General features: G+C 32.9%; 1 protein-coding gene across 7 annotated transcripts in view; it reads left to right on the top strand.

Annotated features, from left to right (window-relative positions):
* USP3 (ubiquitin specific peptidase 3) overlaps positions 1-26,684 on the top strand; it is a 104,389-nt gene that overhangs the window by 64,188 nt on the left and 13,517 nt on the right. For all 7 annotated transcript variants that reach the window (XM_023497765.2, XM_031955422.1, XM_031955424.1 and 4 more), the window contains 7 exons: positions 2,983-3,064; positions 8,716-8,798; positions 9,882-9,995; positions 10,521-10,634; positions 18,749-18,895; positions 21,553-21,659; positions 21,810-21,890. In XM_023497765.2, the coding sequence (XP_023353533.1) occupies positions 2,983-3,064; positions 8,716-8,798; positions 9,882-9,995; positions 10,521-10,634; positions 18,749-18,895; positions 21,553-21,659; positions 21,810-21,890 (728 nt within the window). The remainder of the gene's footprint in view (positions 1-2,982; positions 3,065-8,715; positions 8,799-9,881; positions 9,996-10,520; positions 10,635-18,748; positions 18,896-21,552; positions 21,660-21,809; positions 21,891-26,684) is intronic.

The following is a 26,684-nucleotide window of genomic DNA, read 5'->3' as shown; positions in this document are numbered from 1 at the left end:
TCTAGTTTACATGAAGCTGACTAGAAAAGCCATAGAGTGCTAACCTTTTATTCAGGGAAGACCTGCCATAATCATTACTGACTGTAATACTGGACCAGGCTACTTAACTTTTCCTCATTTGTAATTGGAGATGACTGAACTTGATGACTTCTGAGGTCCCATCTAGGTCTTGTTGATCCTGTGATGCTTTAGTTCTTATTAGTGGTAGTTCATGTATTTTAATTAAACAGTTACCTTGTTCAGTTTTTGGAGACAGTGATTTGGCAACCAACTCTCTTTTGATGTAATCAAAGGAAAGAATAAGAGTATTTTTTTGTTTTGTAAAATAGAGAAATAAAAATTAAATCTTAAAACTCAAATTCTGTCATTAAAGTATATTTACCTGATTTGTTCTCTTTGAAGCCTTTCTTCCAAGAAATATATTACATTAGTGTTTATGATATAACAGACATAACTATCACTTTTTAGATGGTTTGGTATTCAGTTTTTAGGAACGTTAGCCATAAATTCTTTTTTAAAGAAAATTGAGCCTACATATCCTACATACATAATACATCAAAATCATTGGCTTTTCCTTCAGTTTGTCACTTGTAAGATAATTGTGAGACTTGATAATGAAGATTGTTAATATTTTTATTTCAGAATTTTCTGGAATAATGGTCTCACAATAAGTATATTGCTTTACCTTTATTCTATGTAGCCTAATGAAAGTGCTAAAAATATTGATGGAAAAATCACTTTTTCTTTACAAGATAATTTTAGCAGATAAAAAACTCCATGGATTATTTGTTTCAGTATCCCTTACTAGAGCCTAAATACTTTCCCAACTTTAATAAATTTGTTGAATAAATGTTTGTTGTATTGGATTGCCAGTATTTGCGAAGATTTAAAAAAATCTCCATTTTTTTTTTTTTTTTTAAACTGGGGCAGATAATCATTATTCTAGGTATACTTTATTGTGGAAGGAAGAAGAAAGAGATGAGTGAATTACAAAAAATTCTAGAAGGGACCTTAGATATCATCTAGACACTACTATCCCTAGCCACAACCTTACATAAATGAGAAAACTGCAGCCTAGGGTGACTAGGAAGACATAAGTTATGGTACTTGAGCTTCATCAAGATAGATTCAACTCTGCAATGAAAAATAGAGTTTAATTGCATTTTTTAAAATGAAATTTTGGATTGGTTCCAGAGTTCAGAAAGGTAGCATGGCTGTAGTATCTATTTCATAGGATTGTTGTGAAAATCAAATTTCTGTTATTACCAAGTGAAGAAATGCTGACTGATTTTTGCTTTTGTAGCTATCTTTTTCAGAGGAGAGAGGAAAGAGAAACAAGTAAAACCTACATGCTATTATAAAAGCAAAGAAACTTTGACTATAAGACACTGAAGCAAAGAAGAAATGGATATAAACATTAGAAGTGCCATATAGAAACTTCAGACATTTCTACTGTCTGATAAGATAATCTGTAAAAGTTCAATATTTGATTGCTTCAACTGAATTATCCATTCATTTTAATAGTTAAAACAGAAGAGGTCAAAGAAGTCTTTGAACAATTTTAGCTAACATTTAGCTAACATTAAAAATGTAGGTAATTTTAAATGAAGAAAACAAAACAAAATTTATCAATAAGCATTTTTTAACTTAAAATTTTATTTTTCCCAATTATATGTAAAACAATTTTAAAATATTTGTATCAAAAACTTTGAGTTTCAGATTTTCTCCCTCCCTCCCCTTATTGAGAAGAAACATGTGAAGTTATTATACAAAACATTTCCATAAAAGTTACAAGCCTTTATTAAATATCTGTTACATGCTAGGAACTGAAGACTGGGGATATCATAACAGAAGGAAAATAAAGCTCTATTCTCAAGGAGATTATATGCTGTTGTTAGGTATATTAAATAGTATTTCTTTTATTCTTTATATGGATCAAGCTCTTGACTTTAAAATATTTTTATAATATAAGGCTGCATAAACTCTCTGTATTTTAGTTAGTTTAGGCTCCAAAATTCAACCAGTAAAGATAAGAAAATAATAATTATAAACATAATAAAAGTGGTATCTAATGGGTTTTATCTTTTAGACTAGTGTTTTATTTACCTTAAACAAACAACCTCAGTATCAAAATGCTGATACAATTCCTTCAGTACTAAATCTACCATTCTTATATGTTAGAATTTTGGCAGTGATTCTAATTAGTGATTATAAACTTAATTGGATATCACTGGAATTTGTAATTTGTAATGTTATTACTTATGTAGTCATTCTACAGAAATTGACTGGACACAGTATAACAAGAAAAACCTTTTTCAAGAGAGGAGGAAAAATCAGACATCAGTAGTCAGTGTTAGCTTACTATAGCTTTTTAATTGATTAGCCATATACATATGGTAACTTAAAAGTGATTTTTTTTTTTACATTTAAGTCTCAAAGACAAGGAATTGCTTTTAGATAAATTGCATGCAAAGCATTCCTCTTATCTAGAAAAAGGTTAAGTTATCTTAGTTCAGAACTTTTATACTAATTTATATTTACTTTAGGGTAGCCACATCATTTTGAATGAATGAATTCTTCAGGAAGGTATTATTTCATCTATTAAAGCACTGAGAAGCTCATTTTGAACTAAAAATTATAACTCTTGAAAGATATTAACCTAGTGTACCCCAATCTTTTTGTGTTCAGAAACTCTTCTTTCCCACCTGAAACTTCTGGTGGAAGAAGAATGACCATCGTGAGAGGTGGAAAACTGTGACATTGGAGTACAGGGAGAGAGATGGGAGAAATGGCAGGGAGAGAAGACTTTCTAGCTAAAGTCAGCTTTCATCCATTTCATACCCTCAAAATGGGAGGATGGATATATGGGAGTAAGGATATGTAAAGATAGCCCTGATTTTGGAGTCTCAGGCAACTACTTTTGTGTCTAAAATTTTAAATCTGTTTATATTTTATAGTAATGTTTAACTTATTTCTTTATAGCTCAGCTTTTACAGCAGACAGACATAGGAAAAGGAAACTTTTGGAAAACTCATCTCTAAACAGCAAGTTGTTAAAAGTAAATGTAAGTAATTAAATTTGTTCTGAAATAAGTTAATTGGCATGATTTAGCTATACAGTTCTAACACTGCATTTTGCTTCTTGAAGATTACTTTAAATAATTTGAAACTGAATTTTGAGTGCATTATAACTGTAATTTTTGGAACTATGCAGATGCTAATGAAGAAGAATAAGAAATTGAGAAGACATTAAGGAAGTGAGATATATAGATAGATTTTGAAATCTAGGGGCCATGGAACCTCTCTGATTGGAGAGGTTAAAATGGACAGAGTAGAATCTACAAATAAATGTTCTCACTAAACATGTACTTATCCAAACTATAAATTCAAGTAAGTGGAAGTATACTTGAGTCAGGAGATCTCATTTTGAACTACTTGTAACTTCACCATTTAATAACCTAAAACTTTTGGTCAAGTCAGTGAACAACATCCTTTAGTCTGTTTCCTTATCTCAAAATAAAATTTGTCCTAATTTCCTCAGAGAAGCTTAAAAACTATTCATGTGCTATATAGTTTTACACAAAATGTATGGTGGCATTGTTATTATAAATGGATTACCTTTGTTTTCTTATTTTTTCCCTTACCTCTCAAAGCCTGGAACAGAAAGGTGATTCAGAAAACTACATGAGAAATCCCCAGAATTTTTGGAATGCTTATAGTTATATTTATATGAAAATTTACTGTACTTCATTACTTATATTAAGTGATTTGAATAGCAAGGAACCATAGTTTAATGGGAAATGAACTCAATTTGGAATTAGAAGATTTAATTAAATTCACTCCTAGGTGTAATGGGCTGAGGCTTGCACTGAGCTCCCAAGCAAGTGAGGCTAAATAGTAATTGGACCATACTCTATTAATATATATGCTTGGAGAAAGAATGGCCCCCGCCCACTCTCTGTGCAAGCCCTGATGTGTTGTATAGGAAATGACGATTTTGGTTGGTGGAGGCAGAGGGGCAGGAAGAGAGGCGGAGAAAAACGGCTGGCTGGGTTCTGCTCTGGTGGCTTCTGGCCTCGTGGCTTCTGGTCTGGCTGGCTTCTTGACGTAGCTGCTGACATTGCTAATCTCCCTTTACCTCCGATCTTCCTTCACCTCCACTGAGAATAAAAATTGAAGATTTTCCCTTAACCTGAATTCCTGACTCCAGCTGATTTTAAAATATGCGGTCATCACACCTAGGTTCTAAGTGTTCTAGGCATCCCCTTTCTTGTATTTCTCAGTCAATTCAAGAACAGGTAGATGGCCTGCTTCAAAATTGTATCTCTTTATAATGGTGCTCTGAAAAAATATTATTAAAAATACTTCTTAGATACAAGTCTTAAAACTTTTAGTGTAGTTCTTTAACTTTATTGTTCAGGATCTTTCACTGATATAGGAAAAATAACTATTAAAATTCTTCAGAAAACTTACATAAATAATAATTTTATCTGGTTTTATGTTTTGAAATAAATATGGATTTGTTTTATGGAAAGATTGTTATTTGCCCAACTATGTGCCAATAAAACAAATACCTTAAATGAAATGGATGACTAGTTGCAAAGACATAAAATACCCAGATTAACAGAAGAAGAAATAGGGAGTTTAAAATACCTTGCTCTTCAGAATATAAATTGAATTAGCCATGAATGAACTCCAAAAGAAAAAAAAAAAAACAATCAGGTGAATTTACAAGTGAATTCTTTTAAATATATAAAGAAAAATTTGTTTTACTATTATGCAAAAAGCTATTTGTAAAAATAGGGGAAAAAAAGAAATCCTATTAGATTTCCTCTGTGAAATAAAGTCTTCTTACCTAAAACAAGGACAATTAAAAAAAAAAACCCACCAACAACTAATATGGGCCAATGTCTCTAATTAGCATTGATGCAAAAATTCTAAATAAAATATTAGCAAAACGGCTTCAGCAAAATATCACAGATCATACACTATGGCAAAGGATGGATGTTTACCAGAATTCAAGGATTCAAGGCTGGTTAGAAGTCATCATGGTATTAATAAATATAAAATAAACTTTTGACAAAATATAAAAATCTGGGATATTTTTTAAAGGAAAGAAAATAAATTAGAAAACATAGAAATAAATGGGTTTCTTGACTCTTGTGTATAATAAAGATAAAATCATGGCCTTTGCAGTAGAGCAAGGGTAAAACAAGAACGTCTATTTTCACTACTGGTGTTTAATACAGGACTAGCAATGCTAGGTAGAACAATAAGACAATAAATAGAAAATGAAAAATAAGCATAAGCAAAGAATTGGTTTTTGTGAATTATATAATAATTTGCTTAGAACACTAGAGAACAACTAAAACTTATTTGAATCAATTTAAGTTGCAGGATATAAAATAAATCTATACATATTACCAGCAAAATTCAGTAGAAGTAGACAGAGAAATTCCATTTAAAAGATTATGAATGCATAAAGTACTTGGAAATTTACTTACTAAAATACATGCAGGAACTACATGAATTCATCTACCAAAAATTCTTTACAGAAATAAATTGAACCAATTCTCTGAACATTTCTGTAAAGCTTTAATTAACTTATTTTTTCAAGAGGTTCTGTTTCTGTTATACTGGTTTTCTGATTTTGGTCCATGTAAGTCTCACTAAGTTTTAAGCAACATGCTTATAGCCTTTAAAATCCTCAACCTATTCTCATCATTCATACTCTTCCCCAGTTTCATTCTTACTCAGCTTTGCCAATTACATCGTGGCTTTTGGAACCCCGGGTTCTTATTGTGAACAAACTCTGCTTCCAAATCCATTTGATGGAAATTTGGCTTTTCTCTCATAATACTAAGTTCTCTATGATCCACTTTCCTAGGGGCCACTCTTTTGTTCTCCAAATCTCCATACTTATCTAGATAGGTTTGAGAGTTTGTTCTTTATCTTCTTTTCTGTTCTTTCAAAGTCTTTATGGCTGTCATTTACCAGCTTTTTGGCACTTTCCTTTACTTACTCAGTTCAGCATTTAGCTCCTAGTTTTTATTGACTCTTCATTCCCTGCCACCATCCCCAGGGATGTTTTGACAGTCTCTCAAGCAACCTCACCCCCATGCCCCTAAGCGGGCTCTCTTTCCCCTTTGCTTTCAGTACCTTTCCATAAAACTTTTTGAATTGTAACAAATGCATTTCCAAGACTGTGTACTTTGAAAAACTGTCCCTGTTTGTGTTTGTAATCACCTTCCCTCAGACCTCCAACAGCTAGCTCTGTGCTATATTATTCTGATGCACATAGTTAGTAGCCTATTTTATTAATCTGTTTCTGATATTATTTTGTATTTCCTTTGTATAGTTCCACAAATGTAATGAAAAAATTCTAGTCATAACAGTGGCAAAAATATTAAATACTTGGTTAACTTAAGACAATTTAAGTTTATTGGAGAGCAATTTAACCATAGTAGGATAAATAAAGGGAACATGACTAAATAGGGGTGTATATTTTGGTTTGTGCTTTAAAGTTTAATTCTAATAAAACATGCCAGCATTGTTTCAGTCCTTAAAAGGTTTTCTCTAGACTGAAGTGCCTGGACCACATGACTTGAAGGGCATTTTCAGCTCCAAAGTCCTGTGATCCCAAATAATGGATAGTCAGAATTCAAACCCATGCCTTCTGATTCCCAAACCATTTTTTTCCTTGTGCTATGTGATTGCATGATGCTGTATGCTATGATGGTTAGAGTGCTAGCCTCAAGGTCCTACGATCAAGATTCCAGTTTTGATTGATGAACTTGGGCAAGTCACTTAACATTTCAATGCCTTAGGCAGCTCTTTAAGTCTAAGTTGCAAAACTTTGCCAACTTGATTGGTAGAAGGGCCTTCTTGCTATCCTCTCCCTCCTCCTGCCATCCTATTATGAGGAATTCAGTTCAACTCAATAAGCATTTATTAAATACCTTTTTTTGTCCCAGATTCTCTACCTGGCACAAGAGTACTAAACAATCCTTGGCCATGCAGGTGCTTTCATTCTACTGGCAGGAAACAGTAAATTTACTGATAAGTATATGCAAAATAACCTGGGGGAAGAATAGCATTAAAAATTGACAGGATTTGAAAAATTCTCTTATTGAAGATGGCCCAGGTCTTGAACCTTGAAGGGATTTAGGGAGATTCCAAGGGGCAGATTCAAGAAAGGAGAACATTCAGAAACATGTGGGAGATGCAGTGAGACAGGATAGGCTAAGAGAAGTCCTATTCCCCTGCTAAAACTGGCTCAGAAATGAGGGCTGTTCTTGGTACGTTCAGACGTTTGTAAAAGTTGCATTTCCTTGCACATGATAGATTCAAATACCAAAATTAACCAAATTCAGTTGTTTACATATTTATCTAAGTGAGGACAGAACATGAGCTTGTGCTATTATTAGACATTCCCCAAGGTCAAACCTGGTTTTGTTGCCAGGAGTAAAGGGGGTTTCAGGAGTGCCACTTTTAGTTACATTTTATTGAGTTACATATTACTAAGAGATAATTTGTGAGCATTTATAAAGGAAAGAAGGTGAGCAGTAAGATTAAGCATGATATTTTCAAGAATAGTTAGGGTCAGATAAATGTTTTCTTTTTGGATATGGTTACTTTGTTATTAAGGACATAGTCTTAGCCAAAAGATTCATTTCCTATTGTAATCAGCCTGTAGCTGATAAGCCTCACTTACAGACTGGTTCTCAGAAAGTAGATACACAGTCATTGGGAGCATCTCCAAAGTCTTACAAGAATAAACAAGGTTTATTAATTAGAGTTTGTGCTTCACTGGTAGAGGATATGAGAACCCAGAGTGACTTCTAGTACCATAATGAAGCATGGGAGCTAGATTTTGTGAGGGAAAATGTCAAAAAAGCAAAAACAAAGTATTGATGATGTGAAGCGATAGGTTATATATAATGGGTGATGGTAGATGTTTGTCTCAGGAAAGAAACTTTGTATTATGTAATGGTTGTACTGTTGACTGTTTGTGTTTCAAGGGAATAATCTCAAAAGGAAGCAAGGTAATTTGTTCAGAAATGTTCATAATGTTGCTTGAAATTGTGAAAAAAATCATTGTCTAACAATAGAGACTGGTTAGACTATGATATATTTTGGAATTTTATGTCGCTATTAAAATTGATAAGTATGTGAACCATTAGTGATATCTAGAAACATATGAAATAATGTTTAGGAAAAAACAGAACATGCAGTAGTAGAATGATATGATTTACAACTAACTAATATGTATTTACAAAAGCAAAAAGCAGGTAATTATTTAGAGTGGCTATACGTAGTTAAATATTAAGATCTTTTTGTCTGTAAACTTGAACAAATTAATATAATACCTCAATGAATTTGTTTACTCATTGATGTGAACACTCTTTTGGTTGTGTGGAATCAGTATTGTGACATGCCTTCTCAATTTTTTGCTATCCTTGTTCATGGCTTTCCATAAATTTTCTGAGAATCTCTTCAGAGTGTGAGAAATTGTTTTCTAGAGTTTAGTGATTCTATTTATGTAGAAGAGAAGAAAATGTCTTGTCTTGACAAATATCTCCTGGACTATAAAGTTGATTTCTGATTTGATATAGCATCATATTTTAAGTAATAGTATTGTGGTATGGAAGAATTGGTTATTTCTTGCAGTTATTGATATTTCTTATTGATTGTACTATTTGTTTCCAATTTGTAGGGAAGTACCACTGCCCTCTGTGCTACAGGCCTTCGAAATTTGGGGAACACATGTTTTATGAATGCTATTCTTCAGTCACTCAGGTAACATTATAGGTGTAGTCAACCCAATGCCATAAGGATTCTGTATTTTCCCCATTGTGTGTGGCTGGCAAATTTCTGAATCTTGTTGGATCTTATTTGTCTTATGTATGTTTAGAGAATTGTCAAAGAAGTACTTTCTAGTCTAGATCAGAAGGAATATGGTAACGAGAAGATACTAGTAAGTATTGTGCCAATATGAGAAGAAATCATTTGATATTTGAGGAATTTTAAACTATCTTTAAAAAGGATCTCAACTTCACCTAGAGTGCTGCATGTCACTGTGTATAATCCTACTAGGGAAGAAATTGTAATCAGCACTCTTGATTCCCTCTCTTGACTAGTGTGCAACATAAATATAAATATGGTATCCTAACACTGTTTGCCATTGAGTGGGATTTGTTTTAAAGATTCCCTAGTCTAAGAGATGTCAGGTGCTGAAGTGATTTTTATAAATTACTTTTTAATTCAGTTACCCTCACAAAATGTAGTTTCATGGTAGGGATCTTAAGGATATTTTATATTACTGTACTAAACATCTACTCCAGAATTTGAAAGATACTGTTTTAGAACCTTTTTTTTTTTTTTAAAGTTACTGACTTCTACTGAAAATAACTGAGTAAATTGAATAGTGACTGACTGTGGTGATATTTTCAAAACAGAGGAAAAGAGTTTTAAATTTTTGTTTCCCTTTAATTTGTATATTCATCTCAAGAAAATACTTCTACACCCCTCTCCCCGCTTCCTTTCACCTTGTATATTAAAAAAAGAAACAGTTGCTGATTGAAAAATAGTTGGATTGGGCAGCTAGGTGGCACAGTGGATAGAGCATCAGCCCTGGAGTCAAGAGAAGCCCAGTTCAAATTTGGCATCCTTGGGCAAGTTACTTAACCTCAATTGCCTCAAAAAAAGAAAGAAAGAAAGAAAATAGTTGCATTATATACAATTCAGAGACCAAAAAATTAGACAAAACACATTTCCAAAGTGTCAGGTATAAAATGTGCACTACTTGCTTTTTTTCCCCAGGCTTATATTATTTCTTTCCTCATACCATTTTTTTTCTCTTTGCCCTTGCTTTTAAAACAGTAATATTCAGCAGTTTTGCTGCTATTTCAAAGAACTTCCAGCTGTGGAGTTACGGAATGGGAAAACAGCAGGGAGGCGGACTTATCACACCAGGAGCCAAGGGGATAACAATGTGTGAGTTAATAGGAATACATTCTTTCTGGCTTTCAGTGGAGAGGAAAAAATGACTTATGGTAACGCTTTTTTGTGTGATATGTAAACTAATAGGCACAATTGAAAATTTCAAAGTGCTGCTGCTTGTTGTGTTCCAATAGCAAGTAGTCACATGTATTTTATAACAGTTAACCATTCAGTGCGTAATACTTTCATTATTTTTAGGCAAAATGGATTTAGCATACTGCAGAGGCTTTGGCAAATTTGAATTATAAAATTGGTGACTGTAATAAATATAAAGCTCATGGCTTTAAAAAAATAATAAAAATTTAATGCTATGAAATCATAATGATCAAACTTGGCCCTAAAATAGAGATATGAGAAAGTGCCTCATGCTAGGTACAATTAAAGAAAAACAGATAGGATGTGGGGATTGGGTTTTGGTTTTCTTGGTTTTATTTCTCTATTGTTTTGTAGAAATTTGAGGTTATAAACGACATTGCTAGAAATAATGACATCTTTTCTTATTCTTTTCTGCTTTTCTAGTTCCTTGGTAGAAGAGTTTAGAAAAACATTGTGTGCTTTATGGCAAGGCAGCCAGACTGCATTTAGCCCAGAATCCTTGTTTTATGTTGTTTGGAAAATCATGCCAAATTTTAGGTAAGTGCTATTATTTAACAAAAGTAAAAAAAAAGTTTTAAAACCAGCCATATACATCTATCTACTTTTGAAAGTTATTAGTTCCTGAATACTCTAAGAACACCATTTAGACTTACATTATGACTTCAAGTTACACAATCAAGAAATTAATCCATTTTTAGGAGTGGTACTTTTATTTCTAGAGATAAGCAAAATTTTAATTTATTTTAAAATAACAAATTTTATTTGATTCAGTAATGTAGTTAAAGTTATTTAGTTTTGTTACAGGGAAGCATTTTTTTTTTTTAAGGGCAAATATTTTATTGAATTTAGGTATTTATAAATAGTAAATAGACTTTGATTCACAAGAAAGTCATGGGGTAGGTAAAACTTAATTGAAACTTACTGTGCTTAAATATAGTGTTTGTTAAATGACAATGAGAAGTCTATGCTTTGTAAATAATCTTCAATTGCTTTTGATTCCAGAACAACAAGAAAAAAAAGTACTATCAGTAAATTTTATCAAGTTTGGTCTTGAGTGGAAATCAATTAGAGTTTATTAAGTTGTATTGCATAATACTGTAAGTAAGTGGTATAATGTGGTACTGCACTTGTGCTTGAACTACTTCTGAGAAAAGGAACTCTTGGAAATTGCTTGTATTTATTTCTTGGGAATTTTCATTCATCAGATTCAAACAATGGGCAAAAATCATAATAGTATTACACATTTTAATAGGCTCAGAATTTATATTTTTACTATTACAGATAATTCTAACCTCTTTTTCTCAGCATTATTCAAGGATATTTTCTCTTGAATTTATTCATATTATTTTGAAGACACATTACTCCTTAGATTTTTAATGAATAGTGTTTTCTTCCTTCCTTAAAAAATACATCATTGGGAAACTTCTTGACACATTGTACCTCATTTCCTACCCATGGTCTAAATACTAGAAAATTATTGAACGTTGAAATCCTTGCCTTTTGTGATGCTTCAAGGCAATTCCGATAGACTTGGGATGAATAATGCCATCTGCATCCAGAAAGAGAACTGTGGAGACTGAATATGGATCGAAGCATAATATTTTCACTTTTTGTTTGTTTCTTTCTTTCTCATGGTTTTTTTCCCTTTTGATCTGGTCTTTCTTGCATGACAATGACAGATAGGAAGTATGTTTTTAAAAATTGCACGTATTTAACTTATATCAGATTTCTTATTGTCTTAGGAAAGGAGGAAGTGAGAGAGAGAAATTTTATAACACAGTCTTACCAAAAAAAAATGAATGCTGAAAACTATCTTTACTTAAATTTAGAAAATAAAATACTACTGAAAATTTTAAAAGAAAAAAAAAAGAAATTCTTGCCTTGAGTCTACATGAAAGAAATGTCTGGTATCAGTTTTATTTAGCAATCACTATGTTTATTAGCAACCTTTAGGTCTTTGGTTTTTATGGAAATTCTTTCAGATAAAATGCCACTTAAACTTTAATCTGAGAGAACTTAATTTTGTACAGATTTTCTAATTAATCAAAAGGCAGGATGAAAGTAGAAATTGCTGTGTTAGATTTGCTGTCAGCTTCATACCAAAATTCCAAGGCCTGTCATCTCTAAAGGAATTCATTGATCATCATCATTTAAGCTATTTGCCCCAAAGGTTAGCATTTTCTCCATACATTAATTGTATTATTTTACACCATATATTCCAAAAAAATGTGTTTGTATTCATTGAGTGAGACTACCTTCCATGGAGCTGACATACCCTAGTGTTTTCTGTAGAAACTTGATTTCCCTCTGCATCTCTCTGCCTGTGGCTCAGTAGATCAGATGAGAAAAAGCTTGGTGGATATAGTTTTCCAGGTTGATATTTTAATAGTTCCAGTGTATGAACATGATTTAGCTGTTTAACAGAAAAGAGAAGTATTAGACAAGAGAGTGTGCATGCCTGGGTGAAGTTAGTGTATTTCCTTAATAATTAACAAAAGTAGAAAGCTTAAGTTTTCTGAGCCATGTTTTCCCTTTTTTCTAAGAATCTATGGGCTTTATTTACATGATAACAGGGATAATTTTCCTCTTGGTCTGATCTTTTATCTCTTTTTCTATTGTCCCTGCCAGGCCTCTTGATTATATTATAGATAAAGCTTCTGTGAAACTTATCTTTAATGAAGTAGTGGTTTCTAAAAAGGTCTTGCCACACCCCAGAGGAATTTTAGGTATATGTCACCAGTTTCTAGAGAAGGAACCACAAGTAACAAATTAATGAAATTTTATTTCTATTTACATTTCTTTTCAAGCCAATTAGTAATAGCTTTTGCCTCAATTAGCATATCAAAGGTTTGGAGAAGTTGATTCTTTGGTTTAAATTGTAAAGTCTACAAAATCCAACATGTGTAGAAAAATTAAAACATTTTTATTTAAAATAGATTTTCAATTTCAAATGCCAACAGTTTAGAAATAAAAACCGCCAAAATGATCATCCTGTTGATGTCCCTCTTAGTATCTTCTTATCACAGTCTTTAATGTGTAGCTCTCTGGATAATTTTCTCACATGGTTTTCATCATGTCATTGCTCAAAAATTGACATGAGTTTCCTTGTAACTGTTTGAATGAGATCATCATTTTTCAGTCTGGTGTTTAAAGACCTCTATAAGGTCATCCCCTCCACCCCTTTCTCCAATGTTCATCCACTCACATTTCTCATTACTCATTCTCTGGCCTTCTTTGCTGCTTTGACTAACCCAAGCATCTTGTTATTTCTTATACATATTTTCTTGCTTTGGTGTCTTAGCTCATTCTCTTTACCTTGTGATTCATACCTCCTATCTCCCAACTCATGTCCTTATTTTCCTTCAATACCCACTTCATTGTGCATGTTGTGATTAACTGGGAAAAAAAAAATCCAGCCCTAAAAACCCAGCCAGTGGTTAGTGTCTCAGGAGAGCTAGGAAGTGTTAAGTGTCTGAGGCTAGATCTGAACTCAGGTCCTCCTGACTTCAGGGCTGGTGCTCTATCTACTGCACCACCTAGCCATCCCTTAATCTTGCTTTTATACCACTTTCCCACTAATTTCAGACCTCTATTTAAGGAGAAAGAAAGAAACTCAAATATCTCATTTCTTACCTGGCTATACTTCTTTGAGGCTTCTCTGACTGATTTCACTATGCCCCAATATCAGGTACTTTCTCTTCACTTTTCAGCTTTCTTTTTTGTTTTCTTTTCTGCCATTAGATTGTCAGTTTTTTAAAGGGCAAAAACTGTCTCTTGTTTATTTGTTTTGTAATTGTATCCTCAGTGTTTAGACTAGTGCTTGGCACATAATGGCTGTTAATAAATATTTATTGACTAAGTGACCAATTCTTCCTTGTTTCATTTTGCTGTAAGTGCAATATATTTTTATTCTTAATTGCTTGCATATATTCTTTTTCCTCTTTCATCAGTTCAAATAAATATGAGGTTCAAGCATAAGCCACTCCCCACTGCTCCTCCTCACTCAAATATATTCTTCCTCTCTTTCCATTCTTTTCTTAAGGATATCAAAATATAGTAAGAGTCACTCTCAGGTCTTCTGATTAGACTCTCTCTTTGACCTTTGGTGACAAAAAGGTTCAGTGGGGACAGAGGTATTATTATCTTTCTGAATTAGTAGTTTTTCTTTGTTTAGTTATTTATCATTGGTCATTTGAACTTCAGAGTTTGTATACAGCCCTTACGTTTTCAGTAGGAGGAATGCTTTGTTCATTTTTCCCTCTTTAATATTATAAAATTAAGATTACATTATAAGATTTCCTAGGTAAGTTATTCTTCGTTATAAATCCATATCCTTTGCCTTTCTGGAATATGGTATTCCAAATTCTCCATATCTTAATAGTGATGGCTGCTAAATTATATGAATTAGGTACTTGAATTCCTTCTCTTTTTTTTTTTTTTGATATAGAAACTCTGGATTTTGGCTGTCATGTAGCTAGAAGTTTTTACTTCTTTCAGAAGGTGACTAGTGAATTTGCTCTTTGATTCTGAGTAGTTTCCTTATAAGATTTCTTAAGATGTGATATGTAGGCTCTTGTTTTGGTCATGGTGTTCAGTTAATCAAAAAATTTTCTCTTCAATATGTTTTTTCTAGTTAGTTGTTTTTATTATGAAATACCTTACATTTTCTTCTTTTTTTTTTTTTCACTTTTGATTTTAGTATTTTTTTTCCATTTTCTCATGGACTCTTTTCTATTTGGTTCATTCCAATTTTCAGGAATTTTTTTGCTTTGGCAAGGTTTTGTATATCTTATAGCAAACCATTAGCCCTTTATAATTTTTTCTTCCAAGCTCTAATTGCTTTTCATGCTCTCATTTCAATGAAAACATTCAAAAATATTTTTTAACTTTTGCTTCATCTCTTTCAAGAATTCTAGTTCAATTTGTGCTCATATACTGTGTTTTGCATTGAGGCTTTACTTGTAGATATTTTGGAGTCATTTTTTCCCTCTGGGTTTGTACTCGAGTATCCCTATCTCATTAACAGCTTTTTATGATGGGATTCCTTTTTATTTTTTTAATTTTTTTTTTTTGTTGTTGTTGTTCATTCTTAAAAACCTACCCTCTGACTTTGGACTTATGATTGTGCATTTCTGGAGGGAAAGAGTAGACTGGTCCCTTTTGCCATTTTCCTGATATATTGAATGTTGTCTCATTCCAGGATCTTAAGGACAGCTCAGACTGGGGACCCGCAAGCTTTCAGCACTCCCAAAGTTTTCTATTGCAGGATAAAAAAAGTCTGATGCCCCAATAGTCTGAACAACAGTAGACTTGTCAGTAAGACTGACAGCCCTTATCAGCCATCTGGGAATCTCTACTGGTTCAGAGAAATAAAAACCATAGAATCTCCTGTGTTTGGTATTTCTACCCTAGTTATTCCTCTTAAGGTTTTAGAGACACATCACTGCTGCTTTCTTCTTTCTCCTGAGGCACATCTTCCTGGCCCTCCTTTCCCAGGAACAAGTCCCCTTGGTAGTCTCTCTGCCTTTATGACCTACAGCTGGGTAATGGGCAACAACGCTGTCAGTTGGTACCTGTCCCTATTGAAGTACCCAAGCTATGATAGATCTACAACTTCTGCTCTGACCAGAACTGTCCCCAGTGTCTGAAGACCACTGTTTTCCTTTGCAAGATTGGGCCAGAAAAATCATTCACTGTGACTTTGTTGTGGATTTCCCCATTACGATTCAATCTGGTTCATTTTCTAGCTCTGTTAAGAAGGGATCTCACTATACTACTTCCTTCTCCAGTTCCATTTTGACCATGCTGTTTTATAAAGCACATGCCAGCACTTTAAAATGGAATATGAAAGTGTTCTACCAGTTGATTGGTTGAAATCTAATTCATATATTTGAATTGTGTATACGTCGTAGGATAGTAGGCCATCATTGGGTTTAATATGTATATTTTCAATTCAAAAAACTTTTTGGAGACTGCTCTCTATTAGAAAAAGAGATTTTTAAAAATGCTGTTATATGAGGTTTTGGTAACTTAGATTTTTAAACATCTTCCTTTTAAACACTTTAAATCACTATTTTTTCGTGTGTGTATGTGTGTGTGTGTTCACACTGAATTTTGTATTCCTTGGAAAAACTTTAGCAGAATGAATAGCAGACACTATTGAGGAATAGCTAAGCTAAACCACATTAGTTTTATAGCTATTTTTTTCAAAGTAATCAAACCATTTTGTAAATATTAAAGATTTTTAGTACCTTTTGTTGGAATCTTTACAAATTGTTAAGTTATTAGAGTTGATAGAGACAATAAAACACCAACAACCTTTAACAAAACCAAAATTTTGAGTGCATCCCAGATATTTTGGAACATGTGTTCTGGAGTGACTCAGTTTGCTCTTGAACAGACAGGCATATCATTTTCCTTCCTGGTCTTTGCCATTTTACACATTATGTACTGATACTACTAAAATACAGACAATAGTGCACAGTTATATTTCACTATGTTGTGATGTCACATGAGTACCTGCATATGTCTAGACTTTGTGGTGTTTGTCTTGATATTTGAATTTATCTGTCTTTCACATTCTAGAAAACAAAAGTTAATAGTTTTTGGTATCAGCAAAGTTCTTTGTCTTTATTAGGTTATATAGATTAGTTTATTTCAAGAATTAGTTGTGAAAAGACAATACTTTGCCCATCTGTCTCCCACACATTCAGCTATAAGAGGTATCTCTTATACTCAATTTTTCAGCTTTAAGAGGAACATAATGGTCTTATTATTGGTCTAGCTTTTTATAGGTATAGAGCTTTTTATAGGTATAGAGTTTTTTATAGTGCCTTTTTAGTATCTTTTGTGAGAAAGATGTACTGATTTAATTCTTAATTTCAATGAAGAAACTTTGAGGCTTATAGAAGAGATGAGACTTTGAAGTGGAAAGCAACTAAAAGTAGTAATATGATTAAAACTCAGATCCCACTGAGTTTCCATTCTGCTTGTTTTCTCCAATGGCCTGACCTCTAATTTTGTATTAATCTATTGTTTTCCTCAAAATCCATTTCATCACTAGTTGACAAATAGCTCTGTGGGTGACATAGCAGCAATTGTTTATGTAGGAAACATTATCATTGAAGAAGGAAAACTTTCCCTTTCCTCTTATTGTAAGCCTTCCTTCCTTTCCTCTTTTGAAAATGTAATTGAGCATTTGGAAAGTCTTTACAGAAACCCAATTTAAAGATTATTCAGGTTTGTGACATTTTTTGGCTTAATATATTAAGGGATTTTTTGTGGAATCTTGCCAAGATGCTGTTTCTTATTTAGATTTTCATTTATTAAAATTATAGGCTCCTTGGATTGTTACCAAATCCCCACAAAGTTACCAGTATAGTTCAATAATATCAAGAGAAAAATGGATAATACTTAAACTTTATTCTGATGAAATTTCATAAGCTGAAGTAGACAAAAGTATTGATTGACTTTTATAGAAAAACAGAGTAATTCTATCCTTCCATGCTGCTATCATGACAAGGAAAAAAGTAGAATATATAGTATTTTTATGTGAGAAAAGGAAACTTAATGAGAAACAATGTTTAGAAAACATACTGTGCTTTTAAGAACATACTTTATGCCATTTTAAAAGAAAGAATATGTGAATTGGTCTAAAGACAAAATATTTAAAGGATGGTTAGTAAAATGTGTGATGAGTCTTAGGAGATGGTTACCCAGATTTACTCTTAAAACAGCACAGAACAATTTGTTTGTTTGTTTTAAATACCCATTTGGTCTTTTAGCATTTTAGATAGTACAAACATTAGTATGAAAAATTGACTTCCATTTAATCATCTAAATAAGCATATCTTAGTCTCTATACAAACTTTACCTTTTCTTGATAAATTTTTCATATTTCTTTATAAGTATAGATCAAACTCTGGAGAAATGTCAAGGTGGCAATTGGCAAATGAATAATGACTGTTGTGGACTAATTTAAAAGTGAAATTTAGGAATTAAATGGGTAAAATAAATATTAAGAGAAATTCTTTAATGGTAAGAAATCTTGGTTAGAGAATTTTTTGCTAGGAAAACTAGTGAAAGTTTTATCATTTAAGAGATTTGAAGTTTGGCCAAACAAAATTCTGTGTTACAAAGTGAATCAGGCTGTCTGTTACACTGACTTGTTTCTCTCCTGAATTCATTAAAATGTATACGTTAGAAACATAGGGATTTCTAAGTAAAATAGCTTTCTAAAAATTTGCTGCTTCCTAGCTTATTTTTATTTGTTGCCAGTATTATTTCAGCATATGAGTAAGCAGTTTGGAAAAAAAAAGTTTTAAGTTTTTCTGTATCATTAATTGGAATGTATCTGTAGACATAGAAAAGTTTGGCTCCTTCACATTTTAAAAAAATGCCTTTAAGTCAGGATTTAAAGTCTAAGCCAAACTCTTTCAATTTAAGTCATTAGTATAAAATTTGCCTCAGTTATCTATAGTAGTGTTTTATAATTAAATGTCTTTGATAGGATTAGATATGAAATCAGGACACATTAGAGTTTACTCTTGTAGTGAAGAAACTATTTTGATTTAGGTAGTAGAATCTGTTTTGCCTTTTGACTAGGACATGTGAAGTCCCCATATTTATTGTACATTTTTGTTTCTTTTAAGGGGTTATCAGCAGCAGGATGCCCATGAATTTATGCGCTATCTTTTGGACCATTTACACTTGGAACTCCAAGGAGGCTTCAATGGTGTTTCTCGATCAGTAATTCTGCAAGAGAATTCTAGTCTTTCTGCAAGTAACAAATGTTGCATGTAAGACTATTTGTTTTTGTTTTTAATGGAGTTTTTTGGGAAGGCTTTATATAATACTATATTGATGGTATTTTATATTTTAAAATGTTTTACTTAAACTTTGTACATATTATTTGAATTCTTTACAAATAATGTATCAGAATAGCCTTGTTTTTTTCTTACATTTTTGAACATGTTAATATTGGATTTGTTCTTAGTTATTCTGAGAGCTTTAATAGAAATTCAGTAAAAAATTGTTTGAAAATTAGAAAAAAAAAGTTAGGATGTTTTCTTTTTGGTGATCTTTTATAAATAGGTCACAAATGACAGTGAAGATAATTGGGGGGATGAAATGGAATTTTTTTTAGTCTACCCAAACCAATTGTACTTATATTTGAAAACATAACGCTTGAGCAGTTTTGGAACTTGAATTTGCCTAAAACATATTTGTTCATTTCCCTAATTGACCTTGAAGCACCAGTAAATTTTCAGAAGTATTTCTTGTCCCATAACATGAAAAAATTTTGAATTGTTTTCCCATGTAATTCTGATAGATTGAAACCTGCACTGAGACCAAAACATTTATTTTGCTTTAGGCAGGGATGTTTACAGTCATTTCAGCCTGGATTTTGGTCAATGTGCAGTCTCCTCTTATGTTGTAATTTTTGAGACTTTTGTCAGTCCTGATCTGTGCAGGAAAGGGGATTACAAGTTAAACTCATCAGAGAAAGAAAGGTAAGTTGTATATAGGTGTGACTGTAGTCTTGCCCGCTTAGCATTCTCTGGACCTTATTGTAGTGAGTGTAGTTAGGTTATTGTTGTTGTTCTTTTTTAATGTTAAAGTATGATTCCTCCATCTACTTTCAGCCTTCTGTGGCCATCTGTCCTATAGTATTGGACCCAGTATAGAGCTTTATAGTCTGTAATACATAGATATATAGCTTCTCTCCCAGCCCAAATTCTAGTTTTGAAAAGGTACTGGTGAATTATGTCCTCCCAACAATATTATATTCAAAGTTTTGAGTGTGGAAAAATGAACTGTATATTTTAAAGCAGCATATTTGTCAAATACATACACATGTAGCTCATGTATTTTATATGCAATATAGTCTGTTTATTTTATGTAGGAAACCTCTAGGTAAGGCCTGCTTCATATTGTTGCCCAACTGTTGTAATTCATAATTATTTATATATTTCTTTTTAGAAATTCTTATCTAACATCAGGAAATTTAAGTATAATGTTGTTCAGTCAGCTACCTGAGACATAAATCAGAGGGACAGTGGCAGACTCCTATAACATAGCAGTGGAATGAACCAATCTACAACAAGTTCTCACACAAAAGAGTTCTCCTTTTCTGTTGCATTCTGCCAATGCTTTTTACATTTTACATGTTATCATTTTTTATATTAACTAAAACATCTTAAAACATGACACCAAAATGTACAAGAAGCTAAATTTGCAAGTTGTCCTATTCATTGAAATCTCTATAGTTATCTTGAAAATGAATACAAATGCCTTACTTAATAATAATAAACTATGTAATGTATTTACATAAATGTACATAATATAACTCTAAGACTTGGTGTCATATGCCTGATTAAGGAAAGTATTTTTCATTAACATATATTTATTTTAAGTGATCAGAATACAGTTTGTACATAGATGCCATAATTTAGTAAATCATTCTATATAGGGGAAAGGTATTGTTTTTTTAGTAGTTACTTTTAACATTACATTTTTAGTATACATTTGTAATAAAAACATAATTTTACTTCGGTTTAACTTGAATTGTGTTTAAAATAAACTAAAGGTAATTATGAGGTCTAAATGAAACTAATAAGGTAAACTAAAAAGTTAGTAATGCTTCATGAATCTAATGTAAATTGGAGCTAAAACTTGGAAGTTATTCTAATCTTAAAAGAGTTGAAATGGAAGGACTAAAGTAAGTTTAAGTTGACAGTAAAATACAGTTGATTTGATCTTTAAATTAAAACTAAGATGGTGTTTTAATAGCAACATAAGATGAATGATTTAAACTTTTTCTGTTTTTGCTTTCAAATATATTTATTAATAGTTAAGGGTGTTTTTTATATATCCATTCTGTACAAAGCACTGGTTTGTGAATCTTAGAGAAATTAAACCCCAAGGGAGAATGGATATTGTATACCTTCTATATTCTCTTGTTTATCTCAAGATTTTTAAGTTTCAATAGGACTATGGGTTAGTTTTTAAAAAGTCAATTTGCATTTTTTAATATCAAAACAAAAGATACTTGAAGATTCTTTTGTAGACTTGACTTGCGTTGGAAATTATTATTCTCCTCAAAATAGAAAGGGAAACAAGCCTTTTACAGACAACACCCCCCCCCCCAAAAAAAAAAATTTGTTTGATCCTTATATTTAGCAATTGAATTGAAGTTTAACATGTGTCTTCAGGAACAATGGCTTAGCTGTGATTATGTCTAAATGAAAACCTTTTGTGGAACTTTCTTTGCTCCCTTCATTCTTCTTCCAGAACTGGCGGGGGAGGGAGGAGGAATATACAGCCACTATTCATTGGAAAAAGTTGTTTAAAATTAATCTTTTTTAAAAATGTTGACATTTTTAATAGTTTGGTGTCACTAAAGAAATTTAGACCTCCTAATTAAAATATTTTCCCACATGGTGATTTTCTTTAGAAATGGAGCATCTACTGTTGTCACAGCTATATTCGGAGGCATTCTTCAAAATGAAGTTAACTGCTTAATATGTGGGACAGAATCTAGAAAATTTGATCCATTTCTTGGTAAGATACATTTGGTTTTGTGGTATTCATGCTTTATTTTTATGATTAAAATGTTTAAATCTTTATTTTCAAAGAAACTATCAGATTGATGATTTTAAAAAATTAGTCATTAAGCCCATGTGATTTTAACTAATTTTTCCCTGTTTTAAGATCTTTCATTAGATATCCCCAGTCAGTTTAGAAACAAGCGATCTAAGAACCAAGAAAATGGGCCATTGTGTTCCCTCCGAGGTAAGGACACTTCTGTTGTTCTGAAGTCTTCCTGGACTTTTATTATATTTGACCATGCTAGAGTATGTTTTGTTTCTTGCATTCCTTTAACCTTTAGGACATATGGGCTACTTTGGTTAATATGGTGACTGTTTTCAGAGTCAAATTTTGTACCTCAACAAAACTCATTTTGTAAGTTTATTTTCCCATATCCTGAAATATTTTTCCTTCTCTTCTTAATGTTACTGAGAAGACATGGTCTTTAAAGTTTAATGTTTGTAACAAAATTGGTTTTCCAGATAAAGTGGAACAATATATATCCAGGAAACATTTTTAAATGCCAATTTTGTGTGCTAGGTCCTGGGACAATTGCATAATAGGTAAGCGTCTCCCTCAGTGATCTTACAGTTAAGTGGAGAAGACAACCCACCCATAAGAAGCCATGATACACAAGAAGAGATGAGAGTCTGAGGTTCTAGAGGGCAAGCTTGGTACCTGCAGGGTGGACTGTTAAGGGAGGGGCAGTGAGAGGAGATCAAGGCAAGTTTCCTGGAAGAATTATTAGAATTTGATGAGACTGAAGGATGTATGAGCAAGGAGACAAAGACCAGAATACATTTGTAGAGAACAGAAAATTAAATCCAATTTGCCTAGAAGGTAAGACTGGGTTTTCCTATTTAGGAAGGAAATCAGAGAACAAATAATTCATTTATTTCCACACATTATAGGATAGTGTTGAGTCATTTCAGTCATATCTGACTTTTCAGGACCCCATTTGGGATTTTCTTGGCAAGATACTGGAGCAGCTTGCCATTTTTTCTTTAGCTTATTTTACAGATGAGGAAACTAAGACAGACAGAGATCAAGTGATTTGCCCGGGATCACACAGCTAGTAAGTGTCTGAGTCTGAATTTGAACTCAAGTCTTCCTGACTGCAGGCCCAGCACTTTATACACTGTAGTGCCCCTAGCTGTCCCTGCACAGGATACACATACATAAAATTTGATATCTCTTGTTTTTATATCACTTATTTCCAAGTATATCCCTCTTGTCTTCCCTCCTTAGAGAGCCATTCCTTGTAACAAAGAATAAAAAAGAAAGAAGAGCACAAAGGCAACTGAGAAAAACTAACTAATGTATAAACTGATTCTTGGCAGTAGATGCAATGTTCTGCACCTCTACCCCTTTACCAGTACAAAGAAGGGAGAGGTAGTTCATACACTTTTATAAAGAAAAGTTTAAAAAAAAAAAAAAAAGACTTTTAGTCCTGCTGCTTAGTAATACTCATCTGCTAAGGTAATTTTCTAAGACTATTTCAGTGCATTACTAGTGTAAGGATTGAGACCAAAACAATTATGTATGTAACTATATTTAATTGGTGCTTTACCCTTATTCTTTATATTATCATGTTCAGGGTATACTTTTACCTAGGAGGGTGGCAAGGGAAAGAGCCTTAACTTAATGTGTTCTTATGTATACTGAGCATATTGTTTAAAAGTCTTTCCAAGATTTTGGGGGAAGGTAGGTGGTAAAACTATTTTAAAAGAAACAAATTTCACAAAACTCTTATAAATCAAATGTGTGTTATCCTCTGAAGTAGAGCATGAAAGTAATTTCTTACAATGATCCAGCACAAATTTTGTTTGATCATATCTTAAGGTGGCAGATAAAAAAAAAATGGTGATTTTTTAAAAGAGCGTTTTAAGTTACACATTTTTCTACATAAAATTACAGTTATAGGACTTTACTTATATGGGCAGCCCCCAGTTAATCAGTAAGGTTACATGATTACAAGTGGAAACTTGAAATGCATCTTCCATATTGAAATAATTTCCTAAATGATGATTGTGATCTCAAGGTACTTTACAGAAGTGTGCCATAGACTACTGCATGTAACATTGCATCTACATGAAGGTCATATTCAGAATTCCTCCATGAGATTTCAGAAGTGTACTGTTGCATTGCAAAAGTGTGGATGGTCTCCTTTTTCTCCTCTTTGGCATAACAACACCTCCAGGATTGCTGAGGTATCAGAGCAGCAAGAAGGTGGATGAGGAAGAGAAAAAATTCCCAAATATTCACTCTCAAAAGGGAAGGGATGCAAATTCTGGTGATCAACCAATTGGCAGTGCCACTGATAAATCAGTTTGTTCACTCACTCTGATTAAAAAGGGGGGTTGGCGATTATGCCATATATATTTTGTAATATTGCCAGACAGTCCCTGTATGTCCAGTAATTATTTGTTAATTGATCAAACATACAAATAAAGTACCACAAATTTTTACACAACATATAGAAGTGATCATTCAATAAAAGGAACAATGGAATGGATCATGAATTTACAGCTGGAAGGGATCTCAAACAGGTCACCTAGAGCAAACCCTTTTTTTTACTTTTAAGAAAACAGAAGCCCCTCAAGATTCAGAGACTTGTCCCAAATCATATGGATAGTAAAGAGCCAACGCTTGAACCTTGATCTAAACCTAGAACACAAAAGGAAATGGGTCTACAGTCCATAGTAGGAAAGCAAGAAGGAATGATAAAGGAATGAAAGAATACAAGAGCAGGCATTTTCCTCTGCTTCCTTCCCAGATGTTCTTGAGTTATGACTTACACACCTGTGGTCCATAGAGAGTCCCTGCCTGTTCTGGACCCTGCTCTGCCCTAAGGGCAGCAGCGTCTTTAGCCCCGAGTACACCACCAGGGGGCTTGCTGATTGGTGTCATTGGAAGACCCAGGAAATAAGTAGGTAGGGTTTGATGCTTTTCCTGCCTTTGACTTGAAGCTGCCAATGAGGTGTTTCTGTATCTGATGAGTTGGTAAATCATTCTTTCAGGAATAATCCTGATGTTTATTTTCCCTTGATATGGCCTGGACAGACCCAGGAGAATAATTTTGCAGCAAGATGGCACTGCCCTGGAGTCAAGACAACCTGATTTCAAATCTAACTTAGATAATACTTCCTAAATGTGTGACCCTGGGCAAGCTACTTAACTGCTACTTGTCTCAGTTTCCTCACCTGTAAAATGAGAATAACAATAGCACCAGTCTCACAGGGTTATTGTAAAGATCAAATGAGATGATTTTTGTAAAGTGTTTAGCACAATGCCGGGTGCATATATAGTAAGTGTTTTATAAATGGTTATACCCTTTGTCCAAAATCTCACTGGTTGATTTTATGCTAGTGTGATAATCACATTGGAATCTTAATCAGAATTGCATTATATTGTCGTAATTTCCATTCATGTTTGGGGGAAAAACGAAATATGAAATTATTTCAAAATCTGGACCATGTGTTGTGCCTTCAGCACTTAGCACAATGCTTGGAATATAGCAAATATATAACAAATGTTAATTGACTTGAAGAATTCTATTTATATTCATATATAATTAACTCCCTCCCCCAAAGCCAAACTTTTTACATGATGCAACACTTACTCATTCATGAAAGCTCTTATGATCTCAGCCTCAGTACACAAGGGTAAAAGTGGTAGAAACCTGAACTATGTCATCATTCTTGTTTATGCTTACAGATAAAAAAGAAAATAGGAAATCTGAGATTCTATATACTGTTGTCACCAAGAGTGTCAACTGGTCTGATGGAGATTTGACTCAGAAAATTTGTGAGATAGCAAATGTAAATTGACTAATGAAGCTTTATTAGGAGATGAATAATATGTCGAATAGTAGAAAAAATTGAACTTAGAATCAGAATTTTATTTACTTTTTTATTTTATTAGAATTCTTTATTAGCTAAGGCTTTCTCATCTATAAAATGAAAATAGTAAAATTTTTACAATCCCTATCTCTTAGAGCTATTGTGAGGAAAACACTTTCTAAATCTTAAAATTCAGTGCATATACACAGATATGAGTTCAGACATTCTTTTTTATAAGGAGTACAGCCCTGAAAGCTAGTCTTATAATAGTTTTCAAATGTAATGGATTAACTGTGGCAAATGGATCTTTATGCTATTGGCCATAAAAGAGTAGTTAGTATGTTCAGAGATTGCAAACTAATTTTAGTACTAAGCAAAGTGCAATGTAAAATGTAGATATACTTTCCAAAGTTACAACTCCACAGAAAAATAAAAGAACTTTTTTAACTAGCTGTATCCTAATGAAGTCGATGTTAGTATAGATTATTGACAATTGACTTATGGGGAACTTTAATCTGATTTTATGTCTTCAAATTAGCATCTTCTATCTAGTTGTTGTTTTGTCCCTTGTTCTCAAAGGGGACTATGACATACAAGTGAGTTGGATTTAAGTGAGGAAGGCCTGTGCAAGATCACTTGCCTCACTTTCCCTTCAAAGTCAGCTGGGTCCAGTGGCCAGATATAAATCTAGATGGCTAGAGATGGCCCTGGATGCAGTGAGAGACCATGGACTTTCTAAATTAAGATCTTCAACTGGACTGTTTGACTAAGGCCACATCCATTGAGTAATTAAAATTAGGTAGTAATTGAGGAAAAGAATTTTCTCTTTAGTCAAGTCCCCATAAATCTAAATAAATAAATGAGTGAATGAATAAATTTGGGAGGAGAAGACCCTTAGGGTTTTTGGCCAAAGCAGAAATGATTGCTATTTACATTCATTCTGAATCAGTCAGAACCCAAACAGTTCCTAGGACCTATTGGTGGACAGTTAGAATCAGATTGCTTTTGTTTTAAGGCCTGATACTTAAGAAAGAAATCAAACCAGTAAACTCCAAGATTATCTTGAAAGGGTTCAGAGGTTACAAAAGAGGAGGAAAAAATGCTTTTAAGAGCATCTGTAGGTAAAGGTATGATACTCTATGTGGACAGAGGAATG

The sequence above is a fragment of the Sarcophilus harrisii genome, chromosome 2, assembly GCF_902635505.1.
Source record: "Sarcophilus harrisii chromosome 2, mSarHar1.11, whole genome shotgun sequence".
Lineage (NCBI taxonomy): Eukaryota > Metazoa > Chordata > Mammalia > Dasyuromorphia > Dasyuridae > Sarcophilus > Sarcophilus harrisii.
Note: the sequence above shows the minus strand (reverse complement) of the source record. Positions and strands in the feature narration are given on the sequence as shown.